The 27,822-nt window shown below is 38.6% G+C and overlaps 1 protein-coding gene across 1 annotated transcript; it reads left to right on the top strand.

Moving 5' to 3' along the window:
- The first annotated feature begins 2,435 nt into the window (after positions 1-2,435).
- On the top strand, positions 2,436-27,812 carry PGM2 (phosphoglucomutase 2). The gene is made up of 14 exons (XM_030270904.4): positions 2,436-2,558; positions 13,658-13,825; positions 14,673-14,779; positions 15,130-15,214; positions 16,361-16,444; positions 17,011-17,204; positions 18,328-18,517; positions 19,178-19,275; positions 21,701-21,881; positions 22,000-22,093; positions 23,184-23,313; positions 25,719-25,908; positions 26,525-26,658; positions 27,418-27,812. The coding sequence occupies exons 1-14, from the start codon at positions 2,487-2,489 to the stop codon at positions 27,518-27,520; spliced, it is 1,830 nt and encodes a 609-aa protein (XP_030126764.4). The 5' UTR covers positions 2,436-2,486; the 3' UTR covers positions 27,521-27,812.
- The last annotated feature ends 10 nt before the right edge of the window (positions 27,813-27,822 follow it).

The raw sequence follows: 27,822 nt of genomic DNA on the forward strand, positions 1-27,822 counted from the left end.
TTGAATGGATTTTTAAAGTTTGTCAGTTTCAGCTGGGTTTGGTAACAGATGAAGAAAAAAAAAGGAGAACACGTCATCCTTTATGTTTCAGTTTTATCTGATTTTTAACATGTAGTCAACCAATTTTTCTCCAAGTCAGTATCTAGGGCTTCTCATGAAATACTGTTGGGTTCTGAATTCTTTCTTGGAAATTCACTTTTTGAAAGAATCACTAGGAAGGATCTTATTGTTAAGTTATATCATATTTTGAAATATTTTACACTGTATTGTTTTCATGAAAAATTGTGTTCATCACAGCAGCAACTGCAGGCAGCAGTTTGCTATTCTTTCATGTTCAGCCTCTTCTGGTGTCATTAGATCATGAAGTTTTCAGGACTGTGGCACTTTGCAGGTTGCATGGTTCTGGCCACTCTGCTCAGAGCAGTCTAAAAGGTACTAGACAAGAACTTTGAAAGAGTTTTTCTGTGACACAGCTGAGCCTATATTCATATGGAGTAATGGATCCTGATAACCATTTTGGTCCATCCTGAAGAAAACCTGCTTGATTTATAGCCAACCTCAGGCATTCAAGGGAAAGACGACATGTTCAGTGAATCAGTCACCTTCAGTTGAGTCAGTGGCAGTACTTTGTTAAGGTGCTTTACAAGGTCAGTGTTGTAGTGGCTGTATCATTCTTCACATAAGAAAATCTTACTTTTTTCCTGTGGCTACTTCTTTCCTGCCTTTGATCAGCATGTAGAAGTTCAGTGACATTTCCACAAGGCCAGCCCCTTCCTCATTTGCCCCATCCTCTAAATTTGGGGGGAAAGGGATGCTCCAATTGCTCCCACTGAAGCACTGTTAGAAAGCGCCTGGAGAGGATATCCCTTACAAGAGTTCAGATTCAGGATTTGGCACTCCTGGCAAATTAATCATCTGCTCCTCCTGTATGGCACCTTCACAGTGACCTCGCATTTCTCAGCAGCCTCAGAACACCTGCAACACACACTCTGCATCTGCACCACTCTCAGGGATCTTCCCCTACCTTGGAGTGTACTGCAGAGTTAAACAGGGAAATCCCAGTCACTCCTTATGGCTCTCCCTGCAGATGTGCATCACCTGGTCTAGCCCAGCTTCAGATAGAGACTGATAGAATATAGGAAAAACCTCCAGAACACCTTGTCCTGAAGCTCCAGAGCACTCAGACTACTGTTTCCCTTAGTGCTTTGTGAAGTTGATGACAGAAATCTTGTTAGGCAAGAAAGAGTGTTCTCTGGTCTGTACATTTGCCCAAAAAAAATTTGTAAGAAATCAAACAGGATGGAGGGGCTTATCATGGCATCTTCAGGGGATTCCAGTCAAAACACAAGCTCAGTTATAGGAACTGTTTAGACAGAGCAGCAGCTTGGCAGCTCAGGCTTCTGTCAAAGGCACCGTGAAATAAGCTATAGTAATAGTCAATCAAAGCTATATTACCTGTTCTTTAATTCCAGCAGAAGGAACACAGTCCATTTTCCTGAGTGAAATTCAGTTACTTTTTTTTTTTCCTAATTTTGTAGCTGAGGTCAGATTTCTGTTCAGCCAGAGAGATACAGAGGCCAGAGAAACTGGGTTAAATGGCCATTATCAAAATGATAGAGAAAACAGATGATTAGAAAAGCGGCCAAACAACGTAAATTTTTTTCTTATTTTCTTATTCTTCTGTTCCTCTAATGTTTCATCTTAACAGTTTTTCTTTAAGGGTATCATTACAATTATTTAACTGATCAGTAGTGACTATCTGAAGGATATGCATTAGCATTTTTGCAAGTGATGTAGCACTTCTCTTGTTGACGTCCATTCTGGTAATGTACTAATGAACTTTGAAAGGTTTTCAAGTATCTGTACAATTCATTATTTCTATGAAAATTTTAGAATCATAGCAGGTTTCAGAAAGGACCTTAAAGATCATCTAGTCATAATCTTTATCCTAAATTAGAGTGCTCCCGAGCTCATCCCTCATTTATCTTAGCTATAAAAAAAGGAATCTCAGTAGCCTTAGTCCAATGCCCGTGGAATGTGACACTCCCTCTTAACAACAGCGCTACTTTCCGCCAGCCACGCGGCGTAGGCGGCAGTGACTAGCGCTGATTTCCCGCTGTTATTTACGCTCCTCCTCCTCTGGCGCAGTGCGGGGGCCGGGGCCGCCCGGGGCTGCGGCAGCCGCAGCCCCACCTGACAACATTCAGCGCCCCGGGAAAAAAGTTATTAAACCCCCGCTCTAAGCAAGGGCCCCGAGCCCGCCCGCCGGGCCGGAGGGAGGCGGGGCCGCCCTGTCCGGCCGTGGCCTCGGCCCAGACCCTGACCCCGGCCCGGGCGGCGGGCGGAGCGGGGCGGAGCGGGGCGGAGCGGGGCGGGGCGGGGCGGGGCGGGGCGGGGCGGGGCGGGGCGGGCGCGCTCCGGGCGCGCTCCGGGCGCGCTCCGGAAGAGGGAAGGAGCGGAGCGGAGCGGCGGCTCGGCGGAGCGGGATGGCAGCGCGGGGCTCCGCGGGGGACGGCGCGCTGCGCCGCGCGGCCGAGCAGTGGCTGCTCTGGGACCAGGTGAGGGGCGGCGGGGGCGCGGGCTGGAGAAGGGTCAGGAGGCGCGGTGGGACGCCCGGCTGTTGCGTTGTGCCGGTTTGGGTGCGGTAGAAGCACCCGTTTGCTCCTTTGGCTCTGCTCTCAGAGCTCTCTGACAGGGCTGCTCTCCCTCCCCCCCTCCATCCATCCCCTCCCGCCGGGGCCGGCTCAGGTGGGGCTGCGGGGCTCCGCCGCTGCCGCCCCCCGCACGGCGCTGCTCTGTCACCTGCCGCAGCAGCCGCCGCTTTCGTTTAGAAACATCCCGGCTGGGCGCTCGTTCTGGCTTTTAGCTGCACTGAACGTCTTTTTCAAAAGGCCCTGTCTCTATTGTTCCGAACCGCTTCGGTCGCAGGGCAGCTGGCAGACTTAAATTATTAAAGGCCAGCATACATTGCCTTGTTATCTGTTTCTCAGTGTTAAAAACCTTCTGGTACCTTCAAATTCTTGTTTACCAAAATATTGATCCCAAAAGACATGGGCGCTCATTTCAAAAACACTTGGAAATGCAGAAGCTCTCAGTCCTGTTTTTTTCAGGTGTTACTTCCCTTCCTGTTGAGACTTACCTTTGATTTTGACAGCACTATATGCAGAAGTAAAATCTTCTGTGTGTTTGTGTTTTCCACATACCTAAAGAAATATCTTGCCATAGTGGTGTCCTGGCAATGGTCATGTAGTTGCTTGCTGCTGCAATTCCCACTGAGATGCAGGCCTCTATTGGCACATTTGCTTTGCATTTTTCATATAATTTGTTCATTTGGCTGTATTGGAACACACTGGCCATTGCCCCCCTTCAGTCACTAAATTGACTCCCCCTGGGCTGAGCACTCAACAATGCTTTCTGAGTATTGTGTAGCATGCATACCTGTTTGGTAAGGCATCTTCTGCTTATTTCAAAAATACCAGTGAAAACATACAATATTTCTCCTTTTTTAGTATTCTTGCTAGGTTGTAAACTATATCATTAGAAGTACCTTGAGGTTTTTGTGAGTCTTAATTTAAATCAGTAAACTGTTTAACTGACCAATTACCCAGTTCTGGTTTTATTAGGATAGAGCAGTGCCAAACTAGTCCTCTTTTCAGAAATTCTAATGCATCACATCAAATGACAATAAGCTTTTATGCCTTTTTTCCCCCAGTTTAATTGAATTTGAGAAAATAGTTTGGTTTTAGAGCCTCTTATTTACATAGCTTCCTTCACCAGCATTAGTTATATTCCTGTCTTCTGTGTAATAATTTGCTTTTCAACTGGTTATTCTGATTACTTTTAAACTCTATGGAAATCTAATGCAATATACCTTATAGCATCTTTATTTTTGAAAGTTTAGCCCTCTGTTAGCACTTGCATCTTTGACTCAGTAATAATTGACTAGTGTGCAATACCCGTTGCTGATTGCCCAAAAATGATGAGGTATTTAATTTCTGAGGGAGCTGTTGCATGTTTCTATTGAGCAACAGAAGAATCAGATGTAACCCTTGTTCATTTACTCTGCTATAAAAAAAAAAAAAGTTCCTTTTTGATGTGCAGAGATAGGTTAATATTTAATGATGATAAGCCCCATGTTTCTTACAAAATAATCATCTGCAAGAACAAGCCCTTATGGCTGATGTCAGTCCTGCTGACCTAACTGGAAGTTCCTACCTACATGACAATTACTCTGCCTGTTACCAGGCTGTTTTCATCACTCTGTTCATTACAGTAATAGCATATTTTTCATTCTTTCTATTGTCAGTCACAGAATTATGAATGGAAGGTAGCTTCTGGTTTTAGTAAAAATAAAATCTGTTTAGTCAGAAGTTTTTCCTCTCCTGCAAAACCTTGTGGGGACTACTCTACTGATGATAACTCTTTGGGCTTCCTGTAGTGTAGATTAAAGTAAATAACTCAAGTGTTACCAGGTGATGTTCAAGCTAATTGCACTAATGGATATTATTTTGGTATTAAATCGTCTGCCTGTATTCACAGAAAATGGCACTCCCATACTCACATCTGGTTTAATTTGAGAGCAGAAAAAGCGTAACCTGAGAGAATCAGTTAGAAAGGAAAAAGCCAGCACTTCATCCTTCTGATACAATTTGATCCTTCTTTGGTAGAGATGCTGTGAAGAGTTTGTTTAGGCAGAATAAAAAGCCAAAACCAAGATTAGTTTTTTACTTAGCTGTGTACAATGGCATCATAACATTCTCCACAAAAGAAAAATTAGGTAAATTCTTAGGAGAAAATAGCTATAAACAATTATAACTGTAGTTCTGGAAAAATCCTTCTGCCATATTGAACAGACTTGGTCTGGCTTTTATCATTATTTGGTGTGGGGTGGAGGCAGGCAGTGGGGAACAACTAAATTTATGCAACCATGTTTTCTTTAAAAAATTATATGGACTGAAACTCTTAAGACTTGAGCAGCCCACTGGACATGTACATTTAACCCAACTTAAAAAACTGGAGGATCCCTCTAGTTTCACATTGGATACCAAACCTGGGAAATTGCTCTAACAATATCAAACAAAAAAACTCCTTGGCTGTGAGGGCTGCAGGGTGCTCCTGATGTCCTTCTGCATTGCATTACAGCTTCTGGTCTGTCAAATATCTGTAGAAACGTTGTGGTATCTGCCTAAAAACATGCTCATTTCAGTATTAAGAGATGACTCATGTGCACAGAGCTCACACAGAGAAATTAAAAGGTGACTAGGCAGTGTACAAAACTAGATGCAAATGGTGTCATTCAGGCTTTACCTTTGAGACATAGGCCTGATATTATAGCAAAAATTTGACGTCAGCTTGTAAACAGCCTAAACTTAGTTACGCTGCCCTATATATTCTATAACAGCACAGAATTATATTTATTCTTACAGAATGTAATTACCCGATAATAATAGATAATTGTGTCAAGCTGTCTACAAGGAAGTGTCTGTTGCAACATTCTTGAACTGGTAAATTGGTAATTTTTGCACTGGAAATCAGTAATTGTGGGGTACCCAATTGTTTATTGCACTCAAGAAGCTGGATTTTATTTTTATTATTCTTTAGTTTATTCTCCATTATGCAGCTTGTTCATTAGCACTAAAGGCTCCTTAGCTTTTCCAGTATGTATTTAAACTATGCTTGTCCTGTGGCAGTGGATACACAGGTCAGTGGTTAGGACATCCCGACTCTGGTCTTCATTTGATGTGCAGAATGTTTATACCTTTGTATGCAAACTTACTCAAATGCCTACTACTTATGTGTTTGCAGCATTTGCTGAAGCTGCAGAAGATATATGATTTTATGTTTAATTTTTTTTTCCTGTTTTTGCCTGGAATTATATGCTTTTCTTTGCTGTAAGCATACCTAGGTCACCCAGGAAATAGTAAAGTCTGTGACTTTTACAAGTTCATTTAATTGCCTAGAAATCCAAGTTTGTGTCCCTTTGGAAATGAGAGTCTTTGTATTCCAGAGTAAAGTGTGCTCATGCAGTGAGCAACCTGCTGCCTCTCCAGATAATCCTGTTGTCAGGATTATAAGTTCTCCAGAAATCAAATACTGAACTTCACAAGTCTCATAACATTGAAAAGTTGAGGCATACAGGACATTGCTAATTCCCTGAGTCTGGAAACAAAAAGAGTAATTAGCAATAGAGAATCTGTGCAAGCAATATCCCAAGAAAAGCAGTGAAAGTTAGAAGCTCCTCACTGTTCTCTGTGGTCTGACATGGCCTTTTTGTTGCCACTCTTTAATCATGTTACTTAAGAATTTAGCTGTAGTTTCTAGGCTTTCATCCTAGGATTATGCTTATTTTTACAAGCATTTCCTGCAAATATGTTGGAAATTATCTTCTGCCCAGTCTGCTTAGTTTTTCTGCTATCTCTGGTGTTAGCCAGTCCTGGGACAAGGTTATGGTTTAATTTGTTTTAAACAGTGCTATAGAAATGTCCTAGGTTGACTGTATGATGCCTTTATCCCCAATCGTCTGCTCTGTCTATATTGAATAATAAGTTCTGCACCTTTAAGACTTGTTCCAGGAGTGAAAGGGAGGGAAGAAGAAGCGGGAGTTTGTTTTCAAGAACTGCACTCCCTCCTCCACATTCCTCCTCCTAGACTGTGTCATCTGTGGATGGACAGACAGCGAGAGAGAGCTCTCCTTTCTTTCTTTTCCTAGTTAATTTTAGCTAGCTGAGGCAAAGAAGTTCCCTGGACTGTGTTTTTTCCCTTTCTCTGAACCTGCTCTGGACTGAACACCAAAAGAACAGCAGCAGCAGCACCTGTAGCCCAGCGGGCCGGGCCTGGGCCGCAGCATTTCCAGCGCCGGAAGAACTGATCAGAGACTGAGTGAGCCCAGCAACAACCCAAGAGATTTTTTCCTGAATTTGTCTCTCTCTTAGAGTAGCAAGAAGTTTTATTGTTTAATATTATTTAAAATTGCTTATTTAATAAACAAGTTTTTTCCACTTTCCTCCAAAAAGTATCCTTCCCGAACTAGTTAGTAGGGGGGGGGAGAGGGGCCAATTGAGTCTGCTTTCCAAAAGGAAACCCTTTTAAAGTTCTTTCCCCAAATTTGACCTAAACCAAAACAAATACATTTATTGGCGCCCAACGTGGGGCTCGAAAAAAAGTGGAAAAAGCCTTTATTCCTTTACTGATTGAATGTTAGTTGTGCTTATTTTATAGTGAGTTAAAGCAGTCAATAACCATGTTGCTTACATTCATGTCCCTTGGGTTAAAGTCCTTAATGTGGTTCTAGTCTCTAGGCTTTTTTGAAGTTTTAGTACTTTTCTAGTCACTAGGATTCTTGTCCCTTACACGTAGTTTTTACAGTAGAAGAGCACAGTTTAAAATAGCTATTGGGCTGGGCTTGGTGATAGTGATTTATAAGGTGCTTGTAAAGATACTAGAGTCTGTTCAAGATATGTATAGTTTATAGTTTTTTCGTCCTACCCTGCATCCTAGTTCCAGTAGTATGTTCTGGGGATTTATTAGTAATTGCACCCAGTTTGTTAGAAGAAGAGCAAGGAATGAAGTTTTCCAGCCTCTCCTTTCCTTCTTCTCTTTTGAATTTGTTATGTCACTTTTTGAAAATGTTCAGTTTCCCCTGAATGTTAAAGAGACCATCTTTCTGGTATCTATTCTGGTAAACTTCCTTTATACAGCCTGCAGCTTCTCTAGAGTGAAGGCTGAGATGTCCAGAAAAGCTGATGAAGCCCCTCACCCAGGTGTAGAAAATCCTGAGTGGTGTAAAGAATGAGAAAATATGAGCCAGATCCTAAAAGAATTTTCTGACCCTGTGGAGTGGAATTTTCCACGTGAACAAATTCAAAACCCAGCTGAAGTGGGGAAATATCTGAAAGAAAAGTGCCATAATGACTCTAATGAGAAAAAGATCATTGCAATAAGCTGGGCCTTGGCTTATGCTTATCGCACACTGCTAGATACTGTAAGCCAGCAGACAGAAGAAGGGGAGCAAGGAGATAAACCAGCAGCTATCCCAGTCACTCAGGCTGCAAACAACACCCCAGTTACTCAGTCTGTAGCTAAACCAGACAGTAATCCTAAGCCACTGGCAGTCGCTGCGAGGAAGAAAAAAAGCAAAACCGACCGGCCAGAGACTGACGATGATAATCCAGGAGAAAGACCCTCAAAGCTAATTACTGACACAAAAGACGAAGTTAAGGCAACTGAGGCAAGATCAGAAGCCACCCCTAAGTCCTATTCCCTGAAGAACCTTCGTGACCTAAAAAAGGATTACACCCGACGACCTGATGAGTCTATAATTAGTTAGTTGGTCCGTCTTTGGGATGCTACAGGCGAAGCTACAATTCTAGATGGTAGTAAAGCAAGACATTTAGGATCTCTATCACATGATCCTGTCATTGACCAAAAAATGATAAGGGGGGCTAACCCTCGCAGCCTCTGGGCACAAATTCTAGAAAGTGTAGCACAAAGATACCTGTGTGCAGATGATCTTTATATGCAGCAGACCCAGTGAAAGACTATAGAACAAAGGATCCAACGCTTGAGAAAAATGGCAGTGGCAGAGATTGTCTTCTCGAATGATGTAAATACTATAAATCCAAACTTGGTACCGTGTACATCCGTGATGTAGCAAAAACTTGTAAGACTTGGGCCACAAGAATATGCTTCTGCTGCAGCAATAATGAAGCGAAATGAGAGTGAAAAGACTGTGCTCAATATGGCAAAGAAGCTCCAAGCATATGCAGATGCTATACATGGCCCAACCCATGCCAGAATTGCAGCAGTGAAAGCATGTCTGCAGACACTAAAAGATAAGATAAAAAAAAATCATAAGAAACTCAGGGAAGAAATGAAAAAAGGTTTTCTCCAAGTCTCAGCAATACAAATCAGAAGTCCTAGTACCCAACACAGACAGTCCCCAGATGGGGAAAGAAGGCACATCTCACGAGCTGAGCTGTGGTTCTTCCTGCGTGATTGTGGAAAAAATATGAAGAAATGAAATGGGAAACCTACTGGTGCTCTAGCACAACGAGTACGTGAATTAAAGAGAAGCAAGACTCCAAAAGGAATTTTCACCAAAAAGAAAGCAGCTCCAGTGACTCATAATCAAACTGCCGTATATGATGATAATGACAATATTTTCGATCCCCTTGAAAGAACCTCCAAGACATATGCCCCAAGAAAGAAAGATAACCAGGCTTAGAAGAGCCCTGCCTCTAGCCAGGTAGAGGCTAGAGAAAACCGTATTTTTTGGACTGTGTAGATTCGTTGGCCTAGCACATCAAAACCACAAATATATAAAGCTTTAATCGACACTAGTGCACAGTGCACATTAATCCCATCAAAATATGTGGGGGCAAAACATGTTTCTATTGCTAGTGTGACAGGGAGATCACAAGACTTTACTTCAGTAGAAGCTGAGATCAGCCTAACTGGAAATGAGTGAAAGAAACAGTCCATTGTGACTGGCCCAGAGGCCCCATGTATTTTAAGCATAGACTTTCTCCGAAGTAGGTATTTCAAAAACCCAAAGAAACTCAAGTGAACATTTGAGATAGCAGCTGTAAAAACAAAAGACATCAAGCAATTGAACAGCTTACCTGGACTATCAAAAAACCCATCTGCAATAGAACTCTTGAAAGTAGAAGATCAACGAATACCAATTGCCACCTCAATGGTACACCGCCAGCAATACCGAACAAATCGAGATGCCGTAATCCCCATCCACAAAATGATCCGTAAGCTGGAGAGCCAAAGAGTGGTCAGCAAAACCCACTCACCTTTCAACAGCCCCATCTGGCCTGTGCGTAAATCTGAAAGAAAATAAAAATTAACTGTAGACTACCGTGCATTAAATGAAGTGACTCCACCACTGAGCGCTGCTGTGCCAAACATGCTGGAACTCCAGTACGAGCTGGAGTCCAAGGCAGCGAAGTGGTACGCCACTATTGATATTGCCAATGCATTTTTCTCCATTCCTCTGGCAGCAGAATGCAAGCCTCAGTTTGCTTTCACCTAAAGGAGCGTGCAATACACCTGGAACCAACTGCCCCAGGAGTAAAAGCACAGCCCCACCATCTGCCATGAACTGATTCAAACTGCACTAAAAAAGGGTGAAACTCCAGAACATCTACAGTATATTGATGATATCATTGTGTAAGAGAAAACAGCAGCAAAAATGTTTAAAAAAAGAGAAAGAATCATCCAAATTCTCCTGAAAGCTGGTTTTGCCATCAAGAAGAGCAAAGTTAAAAGACCTGCTCGAGAGATCCAATTCCTGAGAATAAAGTAGCAAGATGAACAGCGTCAAATTCCTACAGATGTCATCAACAAAATCACAGCCATGTCCCCACCAACCAACAAGAAAGAAACACAAACTTTCTTAAGCGCCATTAGTTTTTAGAAAATGCACATTCCTGAATATAGCCAGATCGTAAGCCCTCTCTACCTGGTCACCCGCAAGAAGAACACTTTCCACTGAAGCCCTGAACAGCAACAAGCCTTCACCCAGATCAAGCAAAAAATCGCGCATGCAATAGCCCTTAGCCCAGTCAAGACAAGACCAAATATAAAAAATGTGCTCTACTCTGCAGCTGAAAGCCATGATTTGTCCTAGAGCCTTTAGCAAAAAGTGCCTAATGAAACTCGAAGCCGACCACTAAAATTTTAAAGTCAGAGCTATAAAGAGTCTGAAGCCAACTATACTCCAACAAAAAAAAAAATTTTAGCAGCCTATAAAGAAGTCCAAGCCGCCTCAGAAGTAATAAATACAAAAACACAACTCCTCCTGACACCCCGACTACCAGTGTTGGGGTAAATATTCAAAGCAAAAGTTCCCTCTACCCACCATGCCACCAATGCCACATGGAGCAAGTAAATTGCCCTTATCACGCAACGCGCCCAGATTAAAAAACTAAATCGCCCTAAAATTTTAAAAATAATTACAAACTAACCTAAAAATAAAAACTTTAGTCTCGCTGATGAAAAAAAAAAACAAGTGACACATGCTAAAGAAACGCCACCATATAACCAACTGCCAGCAAAAAAAACACATTACGCTCTTTTCACTAATAATTCTTGCCGCATTGTGAAAATGAAACGAAAATAGAAAGCAGCTGTATAGAGTCCCACACAACAAATTGCAAAAGCTACAAAAGAAGAAAATAACTCAAGTCAACTCGCAGAACTCAAAGCCGTTCAACTAACCCTGAACATTGCTGAAAAAAAAAAGTAGCCGAAGCTCTACCTCTACACTGATTCATAGATAATAGCCAATGCTCTGTAGAAGTAGCTAGAGAAGTGAAAAAAAGCTAATTAGCAACGTAAAAAAAAACCAATTTAAACTGCTAATGAATAAAAAGACATTGCTACCAGGGTAGAGAAGCTATCTATGAAAGTTCGCCATGTAAATGCCCATGTCCCCAAGAGCAGAGCCAATAAAGAGCACCAACACAACCAGCAAATAAACCAAGCTACAAAAATAAAAATATCAAAGACAAACCTCGATTAACAACACAAGGAAAAATTGTTCTTAGCACAATAAGCCCATGATGCCTCAGGCCATCAGAATAGAAATGCCACTTTTAAGTGGGCACGAGACCGAAGAATAAATTTAACCATGAACAATATTTCTCAAGTAATCCATGACTGTAAAACATGCGCTACCATCAAACAAGCCAAGCGGGTAAAGCCCCTATAGTATAGTGAACAGTAGTCCAAGTACAAGTATGGGGAGGCCTAGCAAATTGACTACATCACACTGCCCCAAACACGCCACGGCAAGCGTTATGTGCTCACCATGGTAAAAGCCACCACTAAATGGTTAAAAACCTATCCTGTACCTCATGCTACTGCCCATAACACCATTCTAAGCCTTGAAAAGCAAATCCTTTAGAAGCATAGTACCCCTGAAAAAATTGAATCAGACAATAAGACTCATTTCAAAAATAGTCTTATTAACATCTAAGCTAAGAAACATGACATTAAGTGAGTATACCACATCCCCTACCATGCACCAGCTGCAAAAAAAGTAGAGAAATACAATAGACTGTTAAAAACCACCTTAAAAGCATTGAGTGAAAGATCTTTCAAAAATTAAAAGCAAAATCTAGCAAAAGCCACCTGATTAATTAACACCCGAAACTCTACCAGTCGATTGGGCCCTGCCCAATCTCAACTTTTACATATAGTAAATAGAAACAAAGTCCCAGTAGTGCATGTCAAAAGTTTGTTAAAAAAAACAGTGTAAATCAATTCTGCCTCAAATACAGACAAACCCATTCGTGAAATTGTCTTTGCACAGAGACCAAGTTATACATAGTGAATAATACAAAAAGATGAAAAAACACAATGTATACCTCAGAAAGATCTAATTGTTGAGTAAAAACTTTGTATAAATATCACTGTTTTCTGAATATTACTGCCATTGTCTGTGTATAACTATATATTGAATGTATAATATATGTGTTTATAGAGTTTGAATATATATATATATTAATTTTAATAGTAAGCTGACGATATAGAGATAAGAGGTGAAATGTCCTAAGTTGACTGTATAATGCCTTTATCCCCAATCGTCTGCTCTGTCTATATTAAATAATAAGTTCTGCACCTTTAAGACTTGTTCCAAAAGTAAAAAAAAGAGAAAAAAAAGCGGGAGTTTGTTTTCAAGAACTGCACTCCCTCCTCCACATTCCTCCTCCTAGACTGTGTCGTCTGTAAATGAACAAACAGCGAGAGAAAGCTCTCCTTTCTTTCTTTTCCTAGTTAATTTTAGCTAACTGAAGCAAAGAAATTCCCTAAACTGTGTTTTTTCCCTTTCTCTAAACCTGCTCTGAACTGAACACCAAAAGAACAACAACAGCAACACCTGTAGCCCAGCGGGCCGGGCCTGAGCCGCAGCATTTCCAGCGCCAAAAGAACTAATCAAAGACTGAGTGAGCCCAGCAACAACCCAAGAAATTTTTTCCTAAAACTAAACCTAAAATTTTTTCCTAAGTTTATCTCTCTCTTAGAATAGCAAAAGTTTTATTGTTTAATATTATTTAAAATTACTTATTTAATAAACAAGTTTTTTCCACTTTCCTCCAAAAAATATCCTTCCCAAACTAATTAATAAGAGAAGGGAAAAAAACCAATTAAGTCTACTTTCCAAAAAAAAACCCTTTTAAAGTTCTTTCCCCAAATTTAACCTAAACCAAAACAAATACAAGAAATAACAAATATTTTTTAATAATTAACTTAACTTAGTTTCTTAAATGTTTAGTATAGTTCTTGTGATGTGGAAAAATTCTCTGAACTGTGGAAGTGCTGCTTTTTGTTTTGTTTTTAAAAATACAAAACATTAAAATTGACATCTTGGAAATCTTCTAACATCCCAAATTCTGAGATATACACACACACACACACACACACACACACTCACTTTGCTGTCCAGGTATCAAGTCCACTTAAGGAAATAAATCTAAAATAAGTAATACTTGAGGTTGTACTGATGTAAAATTAAGAAGAGGGCATTAGTTCTGGTGTTCTGGAAGTTGTGTGCCATGTTGTGATATTGAAACCCAGAGACTGGGACAGAAAGTCAGTTCCGTTAAGACAAATCCTCATTTAAAATGTCTGAATTTTGTATCAACAGAATCCAAAAACTTACGCAATCGTGAAACAATTGCTTGCGGAAGGAAATGCTGGAGAACTGCAGAAATACTTTGGCTCACGGATGGAGTTTGGCACAGCAGGGCTCAGAGCTGCCATGGGAGCAGGGATTTCCCACATGAATGACTTGACTATTATCCAGACAACCCAGGTATTGTGTTCAGCACTTTATCTCACTTAACTGGTTGTGTATATGAATGGAAGAGCCTGATTTATGGCAAGCAAATGAGTATTCCATGAAAGTACAAGTTCTCTCCTATTCTTCCAGTCTTCAGAAGTAATTTAAATTATAATTAGCTGAGTGCTGATCTCCGAAAACAAGCAGAGAGAAGCTATTAAACTATTAGAAGAAGTTACTTTCCATATTTGATTTGCAATTTAATTTATACACAGCTGCAGTTAAGCTCAAGTGTAACGGTGCTGTTGTAACAACTACAAAAAAACCCCAAAGGTAGCCAACATTTGGTTAAGCTTTGTGTACGCTAGACATGGTTTTACATAAAGGCAGTGAAGGTATGTATACATAAATGAATCCTAAAGTAGATCTACCTGGGGAAAAAGCCCACAACCTTGAATAACTGCAGCCTGGAGGGGTGATGCATCATGTGCTAAAAAGATGTCATTATTACGAGTGAAATTTGGTTAAAAAGCTGAAACACTGGCCAGCTGTTCTCTTCCTCATGTGAGCCCTATGACAGCTGAAACATTTCTCAAAACCTGCAATTCAGACTAATTGTGTTACCAGTTCCTGTTCAGAGTTGATTCTGATATTTTGAAAAGTACTTAAATGCTCTTAATAGGTTTACACTATTGGTTTGAAGGTTTCTGGTATTTCTTGGTGTTTATTGGTCCTGGACAAGCTGAATCCCAGAGCAGTTCAGTGAGATGCTATGTGTGCTCATCTTCCTAAGACATCAGCATCTTAGCTATTATCTTAATGTGATGATAAATTAAGCATCAAGATTGGGTTAATGATGTGGATTTGTTGTTGTGTTAAGGGATTTTGCAGATACCTCGAGAAGAATTTCAGTGACCTGAAAAAGAGAGGAGTTGTGATTGGGTTTGATGCTCGTGCTCATCTTTCCAGTGGAGGTAGTAGCAAAAGGTACTTCTTAGGTTTTGTGTTCAGGATTTTGTAGCTACCTTGTGTGATCCATGACAGATCTACTTCAGTTGTATTTTCTTTATGTAAAGTGAATTAATGTATGGGATTTACAGTAGTCTTATATACTGGTAATGCCAAAGCAGTTCTTAGAGTTGTGCTTTGTCTATTGGGAATAGTGAGGGAACATGTTTAAATTGGGTCTGTACAATAATTGAGATATATTGATAAGTGACGGTGTTTTTGTTGGGATTTTGTAATTGCATTAGGGTAGGAGGAAAAGCTGTGAATTCCAGGAAACTAATAGGCAAGAAAATTAATATATTCTCATGGTGTCTTTTCTTCCTGTTTAGGTTTGCAAGACTTGCTGCCAATACCTTCATCAGTCAGGGAGTTCCAGTTTATCTATTTTCTGATATAATACCAACTCCCTTTGTGGTAGGTTTTTCATTATATCTTTTTATTACTTTATCTGCTTTAAATGTACACAAATTCTGTCAGATACCTTGCATTACTTAAATTAAGGATGACTACAGAAACCAGTTCTTACTTTTTAAGCTCTTCCTGCAGAGAGTCTTGTACTTATTTAGCTATGTATTGTTTACAACATCCATAGAGAAGGAAGAATGTGGAATGTCAGCAGATAGCTGTGGAGTCTGAAGTCTGAAACATACACTCATATTTGCCTGGATCCAAAATAGCAAGTTGTTGGAGTGCAGTGATATTTTGCCAGAAGGGTTGTTGGATAGTGTCCACGATGCCTCCATCAGAACACCAGGTGTCTCCAGAGCAACACAGAAAAGCCCTGCTCTTGTCTTTAGGCCCTTGTCCTAAAAGTAATTATTTCTCCCTATACCAGTTGCTCCAGTGAGGATTGCAAACAGAACACAGTGGTATAAAGACTTTCTACATAGCATTCTTATACTGATACAATTTTTTTTCTAAATTTAGGGTCAAATTCTTCATAGTGCAGTTTAACGTGTTACAAGAACTGCAGTTGATTGCATTTCACTATTAATTAAAGAGCCGGGCGTAAACACAAATTTGACCTGTGTTCATGAATAATGCTTCATTTTTAATTCACTCCATATTTTTGAGCTAATTTATAAGAGCTCTCTCCAAAAAATTATCTTCTGAACCCTGATGGAGTAGTTGCTCCCCAGGCTGCTCCCAAAAGGCAGTGTGGATGAGACTGCTTGGGCTGCAGCTCTCTGCCCCATGCTGACTTGGGTCATTATCCCAACAAACTTGGCACCCTCGAAGGCCTTGGGTACCTCAAGTCATTCCACAGTAGGCAACATGTGCATCTGGCTTCCCTCCAGAAATACACTAGAGATGCACAAAGCATCTGGAACAACATTAATAATGTGTAAATGGAAAAATGCACGAGACAAAACAAGGGCTGAAGTTGAGCCACATGGAGTCCAGTGGAGCAAGTACTATTTAGTTTCTGCTTTAGGGAGTCGAGGTGTAGGAATCACATTCTGACTTTCTTTTCATACTATGAAGTATTATATATGCATGAGAAGACATAATATATAATATGTTGCATGTTCTACTTCAAGTAACTTTCTCTGGTTACAGCCATACACAGTAACTCATCTGAAGCTTTGTGCTGGAATTATGGTTACTGCTTCCCATAATCCAAAACAAGACAATGGTTACAAGGTATTCTAATGTGATCTATTTTCTGTCTTTTTTTTTTTTTCCATGCAGAGAAACAAGTGCAATTTTATATAGTTCCTATCGTGGTATAGACTAAATTAATTATTAGTCTATCTATCTTTTCTATGTATTTAAAGCTAGTATCATGTTAAACTAATAACGCAATTAAAATCTTCGCTCTAGAAAACAGGATGCCATTGTAATCTGCTATCCACTGAAAAAAACACAGATGAATTGCCTGTGTACCAGTCATTTAGTAGCTGGGCAGTCATATACAGACTGTTTCCAAAATACAAAAATTGAAGTTTTCTCAATAAATGATTTGGCCTTGTTTTGTGTTTCATTATAGATTTTGATATCTTTTGATAGAATTAAACTGCTTTTTAAATAAAATAAAAATGGGATGTGAGAAGAAACGCTGAGAATATGAACAGAATACTTTGGGTTTACCTAAGCCTAATTAACTGTAATACTCAAGTGAATTTACTCCACCTTACCAACAAAAAAACATAACAAAACTATCTTACAAGATTAATAATCAAATACTCACTTACCTATTTTTTATTTAGGTTTACTGGGAAAACGGTGCTCAGATCATTTCCCCTCATGACAAAGGAATTTCTCAGGCTATTGAGCAGAACCAAGAACCGTGGCCTCAGGCTTGGGATGACAAACTGATTGACAGCAGCCCACTACTTCATGATCCATATGCCCTGGTCAATAAGGAGTATTTCAAAGACATACAGAAGCAGTGCTTTTACAGGTGACTGGTGTTAATTCCTTTAAGAATACAGGCTATTCCATCTAGTGTGTTATCAGGGAAGTTTAAAATGATGGAAGTGAGGGTGACCACAATCCTGCCATGACCCAGTTCTGTGTGTACCTTTTTGTCATCTTTTGGAGTTGCACTGGCAGCTGTGTGGTGGTGTTGTAAGCCAGTTCATAAAGCTCTCCTGGCAGAAGTCTACTAACCCATCAAAGTGAGCAAATTGCTGATGATATCTCCATGTATTTTCATGGTCATGCATCAGCCAAGTGTCACAGCAAGACTGGGGCTGCTGGAGGTGAGCTGGTATGGACAGCCCACCAGCCTTAAAACAAAATTCTCAGGGAGACAGTGAACCAGGTTGTTAAGCCACTTTGGAATGAAGAAGGTCTTGCTCTGTCATCCTAGTCTTGCTTGTACTCCTGATAGCTTTGGGTGCCTTACGACAGCCTACTACTATCACTTGCTCAGTAAAATCTTTACTCAGCAAAATGAAGTGTATGTTTCTCTTGGTGAACAGTTAAAATTGATTTATGTAGTAGATATGTTTTAGATCTGCTTATTTTATGTAGAAATTTTAAGCACCAGGAACCATGTTCTTACTCTTGCTAAAAACAGTCAGGAGTTACTAGAAAACTGGGGCTATTGCACTGGTTTTTCAGAATTGGAATTAAATGTCTCCTTAGGAGTTTGCATGATTTTACATATGCCCAACACTTCTTACTTCCTAAAAATGAGTGTGCTCAAATTGGGCAGGCTACTGTTGACTCACTGTGTTCACAGTTTTTAGGGGTGGTTTAAATGCTAGAGTTGGTAATGAAGAGTCTCTTTAGTCAGTTGTATTTGTTGTTCACTTGACTTCTTTGGGATGTGTAGACTGTACTGTCTTTCCTACTCCAGTGATTTGCACATATTAGGACATTGGATGCCAAGAGTGATTCATATTGTGGAAAAATTAGGCTAAGCCAATTTTCAAGTCATTGCTTTTAAAGTCTGACCTCCTTTAATTCATTATTTTAACAGTAATATAGAATACTGAGTTGTATGTTTCCAAACATAGTCAGTTTTGTGCAGTACAGTCTTTCATGTCCAAGTTTACTGTTAACATGCTTTATTTCAGGAATATAAACAAGGAAACAAACCTGAAATTTGTTCATACTTCTGTGCATGGCGTAGGACATAAATTTGTGCAGTTGGCATTCAAGGCATTTGACCTTAGCCCTCCTTTTGCTGTTCCGGAGCAGAAAGATCCAGATCCAGACTTCCCAACAGTGAAGTATCCAAATCCTGAAGAAGGCAAAGGTGTTTTGGTAAATAGATTTCATTTTTTCTTAATAATTGTGGTGTCTTTCAGTGTTTTCCTTTTTGCTGGAAGTCACAGCTAGATGTTGGTGGAAGGTCAATTTTTAATCTGTTTCATAACCTTACATTTAGTGAAGAGTTAGCTGGTATCCTTTCGTTGACATAACCCTCTTTGAACCGGTGAGGTAGTAATTAGCTATAACTTTCAAGTACTTTGTTCTGTGCTCTAACAGAATGGGCAGGATCTGCACATGGGACGAAGTGATGGTTATTTAAAAAAAATAAAATAATAATAAGAATCTTCTTATTTGTTTCTGGAAGACTTCTACTCTTTTGTTCTGACACAACACCAGGAGGGAACAGGAGAGTCCTGACAGGCGGTTAGAGTTTCTGCTACTATTTTTGTTACACTTTATTATTGAAGGATCCCATTAAATCTAGGTAGCTTTTAATTTGGGTTGCAGAAGTGGAGTGATGTATGTAAAGTTAAATGTCCTGACTATGTTCTTCTGCTGCCAGGATAGAAGTTTTTGGGGTTTTTGAGAGAGACATAATGATTTTGGGTGTTTGAGATTCAATAAATTAGGAAAATTACTTAAAACCTATAAAAGTGAAAATATTATTTGGGGATATTAACACTCATCTGGTCCTGCTTGCCACATTTCCAGACATTGTCTTTTGCTTTGGCTGAAAAAGATGGGGCAAGAATCATTTTAGTAAATGATCCTGATGCTGATCGACTGGCAGTGGCAGAGAAGCAAGAGAGGTATGGTAATAAAGTAATGCAAACCACTGACATATTTTACTCCCAAGGTTAGGCTCATTTGGAGAATTCTTGCTACTTGTGTTGCAGAGGAAGAATAGTCAAGGTAATAATTTTTTGGATTGAAAACACACAGAAATGTGAGAAGACCATATGAAGCAGACCACAGTAGAGGCAGGATATGAAATAATGATCAATATTAAACAGTGTACAGAAGCCTGAATAAATAGTTGACACTTCCTGTCGTTTAGGCATGCACAGAAGCATGTGAATTGTTGTTATTGTGCTGTACCTTTTCAAAGGTAGGTTTTCAGTTAGATTTTTTTTGCATAAGACTGATAAACATTTTTTCATTCTAGGTTTATTAAACAATGACTTGGATTCAGGAGAATCTGTATAGTTCCCTGATAATCTCTTGTTCTTTAGTATGAGTATCTTCTTTCTCAAATCCTGTTAAACCAAATATTTTACTAATCATTATATGATTTGTGTTTCTCTTGCTCAGTTTCCCACTCTTTATATAATGTTACATATTTGCATTTCATCTGGAAGTTTTTCAGAGTTTGGTACTTCTCAGTGTAGTTATTTGTACTCTCCCCTTCAAGAACCACCTATATGAGCATTATTTATCTTCGCATACCCAGTCAAAGAGGGGGATCACAAAAGGTAGACTTGCTCAGTCCGGGGTTACCATAAATTGTTCATATTTGTGACAATGCAACCTATAATTTTGATTCAATATGGCTGTTGCCATATTTCATGCCCTCTGATATCTTATACGTCTACACTCGTTTGCATTTCTGCATTGTGGTTTTATCTGATTAATAAAAGAATGCAGAAGTTCAAGCACTTGGTATCATATCTACAAATAGTGGTGTTCCTCATTTATTTACCTTGATAAAGCAGAGACTAATCTGAGCAGTTATAAACTATAGATCCTCAGTAAAAATAAGCTGCAAGATTTTCAGCTTAGAGAGGAGCAGAAAAAAAATCTGCTGCTGGGCCACATATATTTATTCCCTGTGCATGAGACCAGAAGAGGGATGTAAAATTATGGCAACAGTCTTTTGTACCCAAGGGATGATATGGGCATCTGCTAGGTGTCCTCAGTGGTTCTGGGTGAATTAAATAGTTGAATCTGTATCAGTTAGATAAATTTCAAAAGTCCAGTTAAAGGAAACAGTGCCAATACCCATTTTGCTCAACAGGTAACCGAAAAAGCTAAAGTAGTAGCTTTAAAAGTAGCAGTATTTTCTTTGGGATTTTGGGGTGCTTTTAAACTCATTAGCCTCACAGCATGAACTAAGGAGGCTTCTCTGCCTTTGGAAAAAGAATGGTCTTTTGTGGACACTCTGCTGTGTCTTGGACAGTGTTAGCTGGAGGGTTCGTATTTCAATGGTTTTGGTCTCTGCCAGCCTCAGTTGGTAATGCAGCATTGAGAAAAAGGTTATTCTAGTTATGATGGGTTAAAACAAGAATGCAAAATCACTCATGCTTTTTGTTTGAAAACTTTGAGCTACCAGAAACATGAAGAGGGGTGTTAGTTTATTGCATCCATCACCAGTGAAAGTGTGGTGCTCTCACTCTGCTACCTCTACACTCGTTGTTTAGCCAGTCTTAGTTGTCTTCTAACTTCCAGTCCTGTGTCTTCTCAGACTTCTGCCGTAGCTTTTCATACACTAATCAAATATTAATATAGGCTTCTACAGTATCTGTACTTCTTCTTTGACAGAACCTCCTGTAGAGCACACTCTCTCAGCACTCTTACACTAAGTTGCTGCTGTGCATTGCTTTGTGCCTGTTGGCATCAATAAATGCAGGAGACTGAGTCTGCTTCTCTTTCACAACAGGTACTGTTTCTGTAGGTTTTGGTTTTGTCAGTCTGGAGGTGTCTCTGTCCCCTTTTTTAGCAATTTTGACATTTGTCTTTTTTTTATTTCCTGTTCTAGCAACACATCCATATTAATCTTTTATACACATTTAAGATTTTTTTCCCCCAGTCTTCCTAATGACTAATTGATGTATTTGTGATTAAATTAAAAGTATTTGTCACTAGGTCAACTAAAAATACTGATCACTTGAGAACTGTATTTTTATGTCTCTGTGCTTGTCTTAATCACTGAATTTATAATTTGTATGCTGAACATTTTTGTTTTACTTAAAATACGTTGGAAATATCACTGTTTCATCTTTGGATAACTGCAAAAGCTTGTGTGTATGATAGAGAAGAAAGGTAACAGTTTCAGAATACTTTGGGGGAGGAATTTTTTTGTTCATTATGAACACATGATACCTTGTTACTGTTACATGGAATTCAAAGGCAGTGATTTATTTGTTAATATTCATTTATAGAAGAACTAATAGGTTCTTTTTTACCCCTGGTATTATCCTTGATTTAATGTACTTTGTAATATTTTTTTGCCTGTAGTGGTGAATGGAAAGTGTTTTCTGGAAATGAACTAGGAGCTCTTTTAGGCTGGTGGATCTTCACTTGCTGGAAAAATAACAGTAGGGATACTCATGCCATTAAAGATGTCTACATGTTATCCAGTACTGTTTCTTCCAAAATCCTGAGAGCAATTGCACTAAAGGAAGGTTTTCACTTTGAGGTAAGCAACATATTACACATTATTCCATGTACTTTTAGCATTTTTCCTACAAAGTGTCATGTATTTGTAAAACATTGCTTTTCTTTTTAATGCCTTTGATTTCTCCTCACTGCTCTAGGAAACACTGACAGGTTTCAAGTGGATGGGCAACCGTGCCAAACAGCTCATGGACCAGGGCAAAGCTGTTCTTTTTGCATTTGAGGAGGCTATAGGTAAGAGACAGAATGTTGTGTTTTCATATCTTGCAAAATAGTGAAAATAGAACTACTGCAAAAAGTGACAGAATTGCAGAGTCATGGAATGGGTGAGATTGGAAGGGACTGTTGGAGGTCATTTGGTCCAATCTTCCTGCTCAGGCAGGGTGTCCTAGTGCATATTACAGAGGATTGGGCCCAGAGGGTTCTTGAATATCTCCAGGAAAGGATATTCTACAATTTCTATGGGCAACCTTTGCCAGTACCCTGTTAGCATAATGAAGTAAAATGTAAAAAAATAGTAGTAAGGGTGTCTTCAATGCAATGGGTGTATTTCCAGTGAGTAACAGATAATTATCAATTTTTCTAATTGATACTAGTTTTTAAAACCTTTCTATCTCTGCTTAGCACAAAGTTTGTGAGCTAGAAGTATATATGTACAGTAGCATGGCTATGCAGATTTGGACTGCAAATTCTGCATAAGCTTTTTTAAAAAAAGATAAACAAATGCATTTTTTCAGACATGAACTTGAGCTTTTTTACCTGACAGATTTAAGCCCAGTGTAAATGAGAATAAAATAAAGTAAAAACTACCCCAAATTACGTTTGTGAACTGGAAAGCCATGGTTGAAAGCCACAAGTGAAAGTTATGAATTAATGAGGAGGAAATTGTAAAGCTGTAATGCTATTTAAGTATCTCAATACCTAAAATTTTCTCAAAAACCAGAGAAAATGTGGCTAATTTCACACATAATTATCACTGTTACCTTACACTACTGTATAACATAATCACATTTGAGACAATGCTATACTTGCATTGTTCCTGCAGTGGAGCATTTGTCTATCTAGAAAGCTCCATAAGGACCTGGGAGAATGTGGCACTGATATGATGCAAATCTGTCTTGAAATTCCATTAAATACCTTACTTATTAAAATTAACACTGATTAGAAGATACTTTTTTTCTACTTTTCGTTTGACTCTAAAATGTCTGTACTATGGTAATGAGCATTTCTCCTTTCAACAGGTTAGCTTGTTTGGCTAACCTTCCCTCCCCTTCCTATTTCCTGTTAAAGATGTGTCTAATTATATCTAATGTTCATTGTTTAGGTTATATGTGCTGTCCTGCTGTTCTGGATAAAGATGGTGTCAGTGCTGCTGTTATAACTGCAGAGATGGCCAGCTTTTTGGCAACCAGGAATTTGTCTCTGTCTCAGCAGCTGAAAGCTGTCTATGATGAGTGAGTTCAATTTTAATTTTTTATTTTTCAGATTTTCTCAATTTCACATAGTGGGGTTAATAGGGACTCAATAGCAGCCTATAGTTTATAAAGAAATAAAATGTAGATTATTGTACATTGTCTATTAAGACAATGCTGTGCTAATAGTAATATTCAGAAAGTGTTCCTGTCTTGTGAACATGAATATATTTATGACTTTGTGTTGTTTTAAGTTATTTTAAATATAATAATAACTACCTTAGTTATTCTCTATTAGTAATGAGATCTTTGTTGTGTTTTTCTGAAAGGTTTGGGCAGGTTTTTGGCCAGGTGTATTGCTGAGCTGTAGAGATTATGGTGCTTCTTGCTGCTTAAATGAGCCAGATACTCAAAAATGTTGATGGCAGAATGGCTCTAAGTAGCTCTGGCTTATTTATGCTATGCAAAGAAGCCAGCTTGCTCCTGTCCTTGCAGGGCTACTTACAATTAGATTAATTCTAGCTGGCTCTAAAGCTAGGCTTTTTATTGTATTATTCTGTCTCTTTTTTTTGATAGATGATTGTTGTTGAGTTTTGGTTGTCCTTTTCTCTTTCTGCTCCTGATTAATGAGATTTGAGCTGATTATGCAGAAGTGCTGTGACTGGCCATTACTCTTGGCTGTATACAGCCAGGTACCCCTCTGAGAGCTTTTGATATGAGGCACTACTTTTTCTTTTGTTCTTTTTTAATGAATTCAAATAAATTAATAGTAAAGATGAGGCAAGGAGTGGTTTTTGTATAGGTTTTTGGTTGTTTGTTTTAAAGGAGGGAGCAGCACAGGCTGTTTGATACTCTCCAGCTCTTCATGTTTCATAGACACTAGCAAGGGAGTGTGGAACCTGCAAAGAGACTTGTGAAAAACTCCAGCCTTTGTGCTTCTTGTTTTGCCTATCCTGAATTCTCATTTGTGTGCAGCACAAGTCATGCTTGTTTTGTTGCCCCTTTTGGAAGGAAACAAGTGGAAGGAAACAGTGCTTACACTGCATAGATAAATTGTGTGATATAAAAGCATGAAAGAGAAAATCATACCTAGAGCAGCAAACACAGCATCTGATGTGAGAATTCTCTTAAATGCTACTAGCTGGAAGTGCATATTCAAGAATTGAATATTCAACCACTGGCTTGAGGGTTTTTTTATTGGTTTTTTTTTTAGTACCAATACAGTAAACACCTGCTTCAGATTGACCTCAGAATATTTGACTGAGTGGAATTGAGCTGTGCCACAGTTCTGCTGTATACATAGCCACTGAAGAGGACTCAGAGCTGCTTTAGCATAAAAGCAGTCTGTAAGATGTCACTGCACATAGTCACTCTTTGTGGCAAGGCTACAGATAGAGGGAAGGATACAAATCTGCCCTATTAAACTGTAGTTTGATAATGAGATGGAAGGTTCTTGTTTTGTTTTGTATGTGTTTGATTTTTGTTTGTGGCTAATAACAGAGTTGCAGTTTTCTACTTCTTACTACTTTACTTTTTTGTCAGGTTTGCCTTTTGAGTTACAGTTGAAGCAGAAGAAACTGTTTTGGTTTTGGAAATGTAGAAGGGGCATCTGTCTCAAAATAAATGCAGATCAGAAAAAGGACATGGTCCTAGTAGACTTATCACTTCTTTCAGATACAGGATAGGTTTTGTTAATTCCCTTACTGAATTCTTAAGACTAATTTAACTACTATTAACCTTCAAGATATCTATTTAGGTATAAACATGACCCTGTTTAAGAAAGCATTTAGATTTCTAGTGTGAACATCCTAGTACTAATGAAGATTTTGCCCCTCAGATTTTCACTGCCATCAAGGATATTTATCAAGTCTTGATCTGTAGCAAGAGCTCACTTGAACAACCAGTCCAGGCTTGTATGTTTCTCAACAACGTGTTATTTTGAAAAGTCAGTATTACTGGGTCATTTGTCTTTGCATCATGTTACCTGGCAGCAAACAGGTAAGGTAGAGAGACAAGGTTTAGAACAGTTTGGTTTAGTAAAAACACTTTAATGGGAGAGTAGAAACACTTCAGTAAGTGTAATTGGAAAAGCCAATCTCAAATTTGTTTTACTTACTGGAATCCACTCAAACAAGCTATCTCTTCCCTTCCTATGGTGGTTAGAGCACTTCAAGGCAATAATGGTATCTTTTTTTTTCTGGTGTTGCTGTAAACTTTCTCAGTTTTCATCATTAAAAATCAAAGGCATCTGCACAGAAGTTTATTTAAAGTATGTAAAATGGAATAATTAAGCTGTTTAGACCTTTTTAAAATTGTAAGGGCAAGAACTGATGCTGCAGTTGGGTGAGCATGAGTACAGTGTTGCTTTTTGGAAGGTTGTATAATGTGTCTGGTGTACAGCTCTTAGAACATTACTTCCTGGATTCACTAATATTGCATCTTCACAGATACGGCTTCCATATTACCAAAGCTTCGTATTTCATCTGCCATGATCCTAAAGTTATTCAACAGCTTTTTGACAACCTTAGAAATTTTGATGGAAAAAACACATACCCAAAATCTTGTGGTAGATTTAAAGTTTCTGGAATAAGGGATCTAACTACTGGGTATGACAGCAGCCAGCCAGATCAAAAGGCTGTAAGTATCTTTCTAAATTACATGTAAATCATATGTGATGTATATGCACATACTTAAAACATTCTGTGGAGAAACACTAAACATATTTACATACTGAGTCATAAAATAAGTTAGTTTGGTGATTATTATTTTGCCTTGGTGAAAGGAAGTGAAGCCAAGGGGATGTGGGTTTTTTGTTAGGTTTTGTGGTGTGTTTTTCTCTCCAAGATGACAGCTGGTGAAGGGCAGTAGGAGGATCTTGCTGCCTTGCTACAGCAGTCTGCATTGTTTTCTTGTGAGTGCAAATTAAACTGTCTATTAAGACGTGGCTTTGGATTCTATGTTTTTCCACAGACTCCATTTCTTTTCCCCCTGGGAAATGCCATGACAGCTCAACTTCATTAGCAGTAAAAAATTGTCTAGATTTGAAATGAGCTACCTAGCAGTGATACAGTTCTACCAGATTCCAGGCTGACAGCAAGGCTATCCTTGTCATCTCAAGACCACAATGTTGAAGAAAACAGAACTAAACTATAATTTTAGCTGATGTTTTTGTTATACTATCCAACATCAAGTCATGGGTTTATATATAGTCTCTTCCAAGTTTTTTTTAAAAATATATTCTTAATATTTCTAGATACTTCCTACTAGTAAAAGCAGTCAAATGATAACATTCACTTTTGCTAATGGAGGAGTGGCCACAATGAGAACCAGTGGGACAGAACCAAAGATCAAATACTATTCTGAACTTTGTGCACCTCCTGGAAACAGGTATTGTCACATACAGCAGTACATTTGGTGTAACAGAATCTGTGTGGCTTTTTGGCATTGTTTTAGAGAAATAAGAGCTCTCCATGGTCAAATATTACTAAAGTCATTTTAGCGAATGTATTTGTATAAAGCTTCAAATCTGCAAAATTTATTGACACATTCTTGTCACTGAAATTTCTTTGAATTTTGGTTTTTACATTCAGAGAAAACAGCATCAGGAAAAACATTCTGCCTTAAATAAATGCAAATATTTTCACCCCTTTTTTATATGTATAGTTGCTTTAAAATTATTTAATCAAATATAAAATGTTCTCATATATTTCAGGCCCTTTTATGTTTAGTAATTATATCTTTAACCAGTGGCCTTGGAAATCATACAATCTTAAAGATTATTATTAACTTATAAAATGAAAGTAATACATTTTCACAGATGAAAAGTCATCTAAGAATACTGCTACAAGTATAAAGATTACACTTCTAGTCACATTTAGTAATAGAAGACCTTCTGAACTCAAACTGGCCATACTACTTTAGATTATATTGTGGAGTTATGTTTCTTCATAGTCTTCATGCATATCAGTTGAAAGTGAACATTAGTGCATTGCCATAAGAAATCAAATGTATAGACTTTTAGCATTAATAGTAAATGTTTGTCTAAAGCAATGCAACAGATTTTAAAATTCCTCATACTAAAACTATACATTTTAGCTTTTCTATTGCTTCACTGTTTTCTGTGTTCATGTGATTTTTGTTTTCCAGCGATGTTGAACAGCTGAAGAAGGAGCTAGATGAATTGGTCAACGCTCTTGAAAAACACTTCTTTCAACCAGAAAAAAACAAACTTCAACGACAGACTGAGTAAAATAGCAAAATTACTACCTTGATTGGCTTTTGCAGAATTAGAAGTGCATTATTTAAAAAGTTAAGGTGTTTTAGAACCAAACATCTGACTATAACGACTTCTGCTTTTAAGAGTTATTTTGGATACTCTTGGCTCTAGTATCTTATTTTGGAAGGAAAGTACCTTTACCCTTAATGGACCAAAAAAACCCAATCAGTTGAACTAAAAGTTTTATGAACTAAAAGTTGACTGCAAATGTATTTCAATCAAAACTTGTTTTAATTAAATATAAGTAATATTCTGATATCTGAAACAGCCTGTTT

The sequence above is a fragment of the Taeniopygia guttata genome, chromosome 4, assembly GCF_048771995.1.
Source record: "Taeniopygia guttata chromosome 4, bTaeGut7.mat, whole genome shotgun sequence".
Classification (NCBI taxonomy): Eukaryota; Metazoa; Chordata; class Aves; order Passeriformes; family Estrildidae; genus Taeniopygia; species Taeniopygia guttata.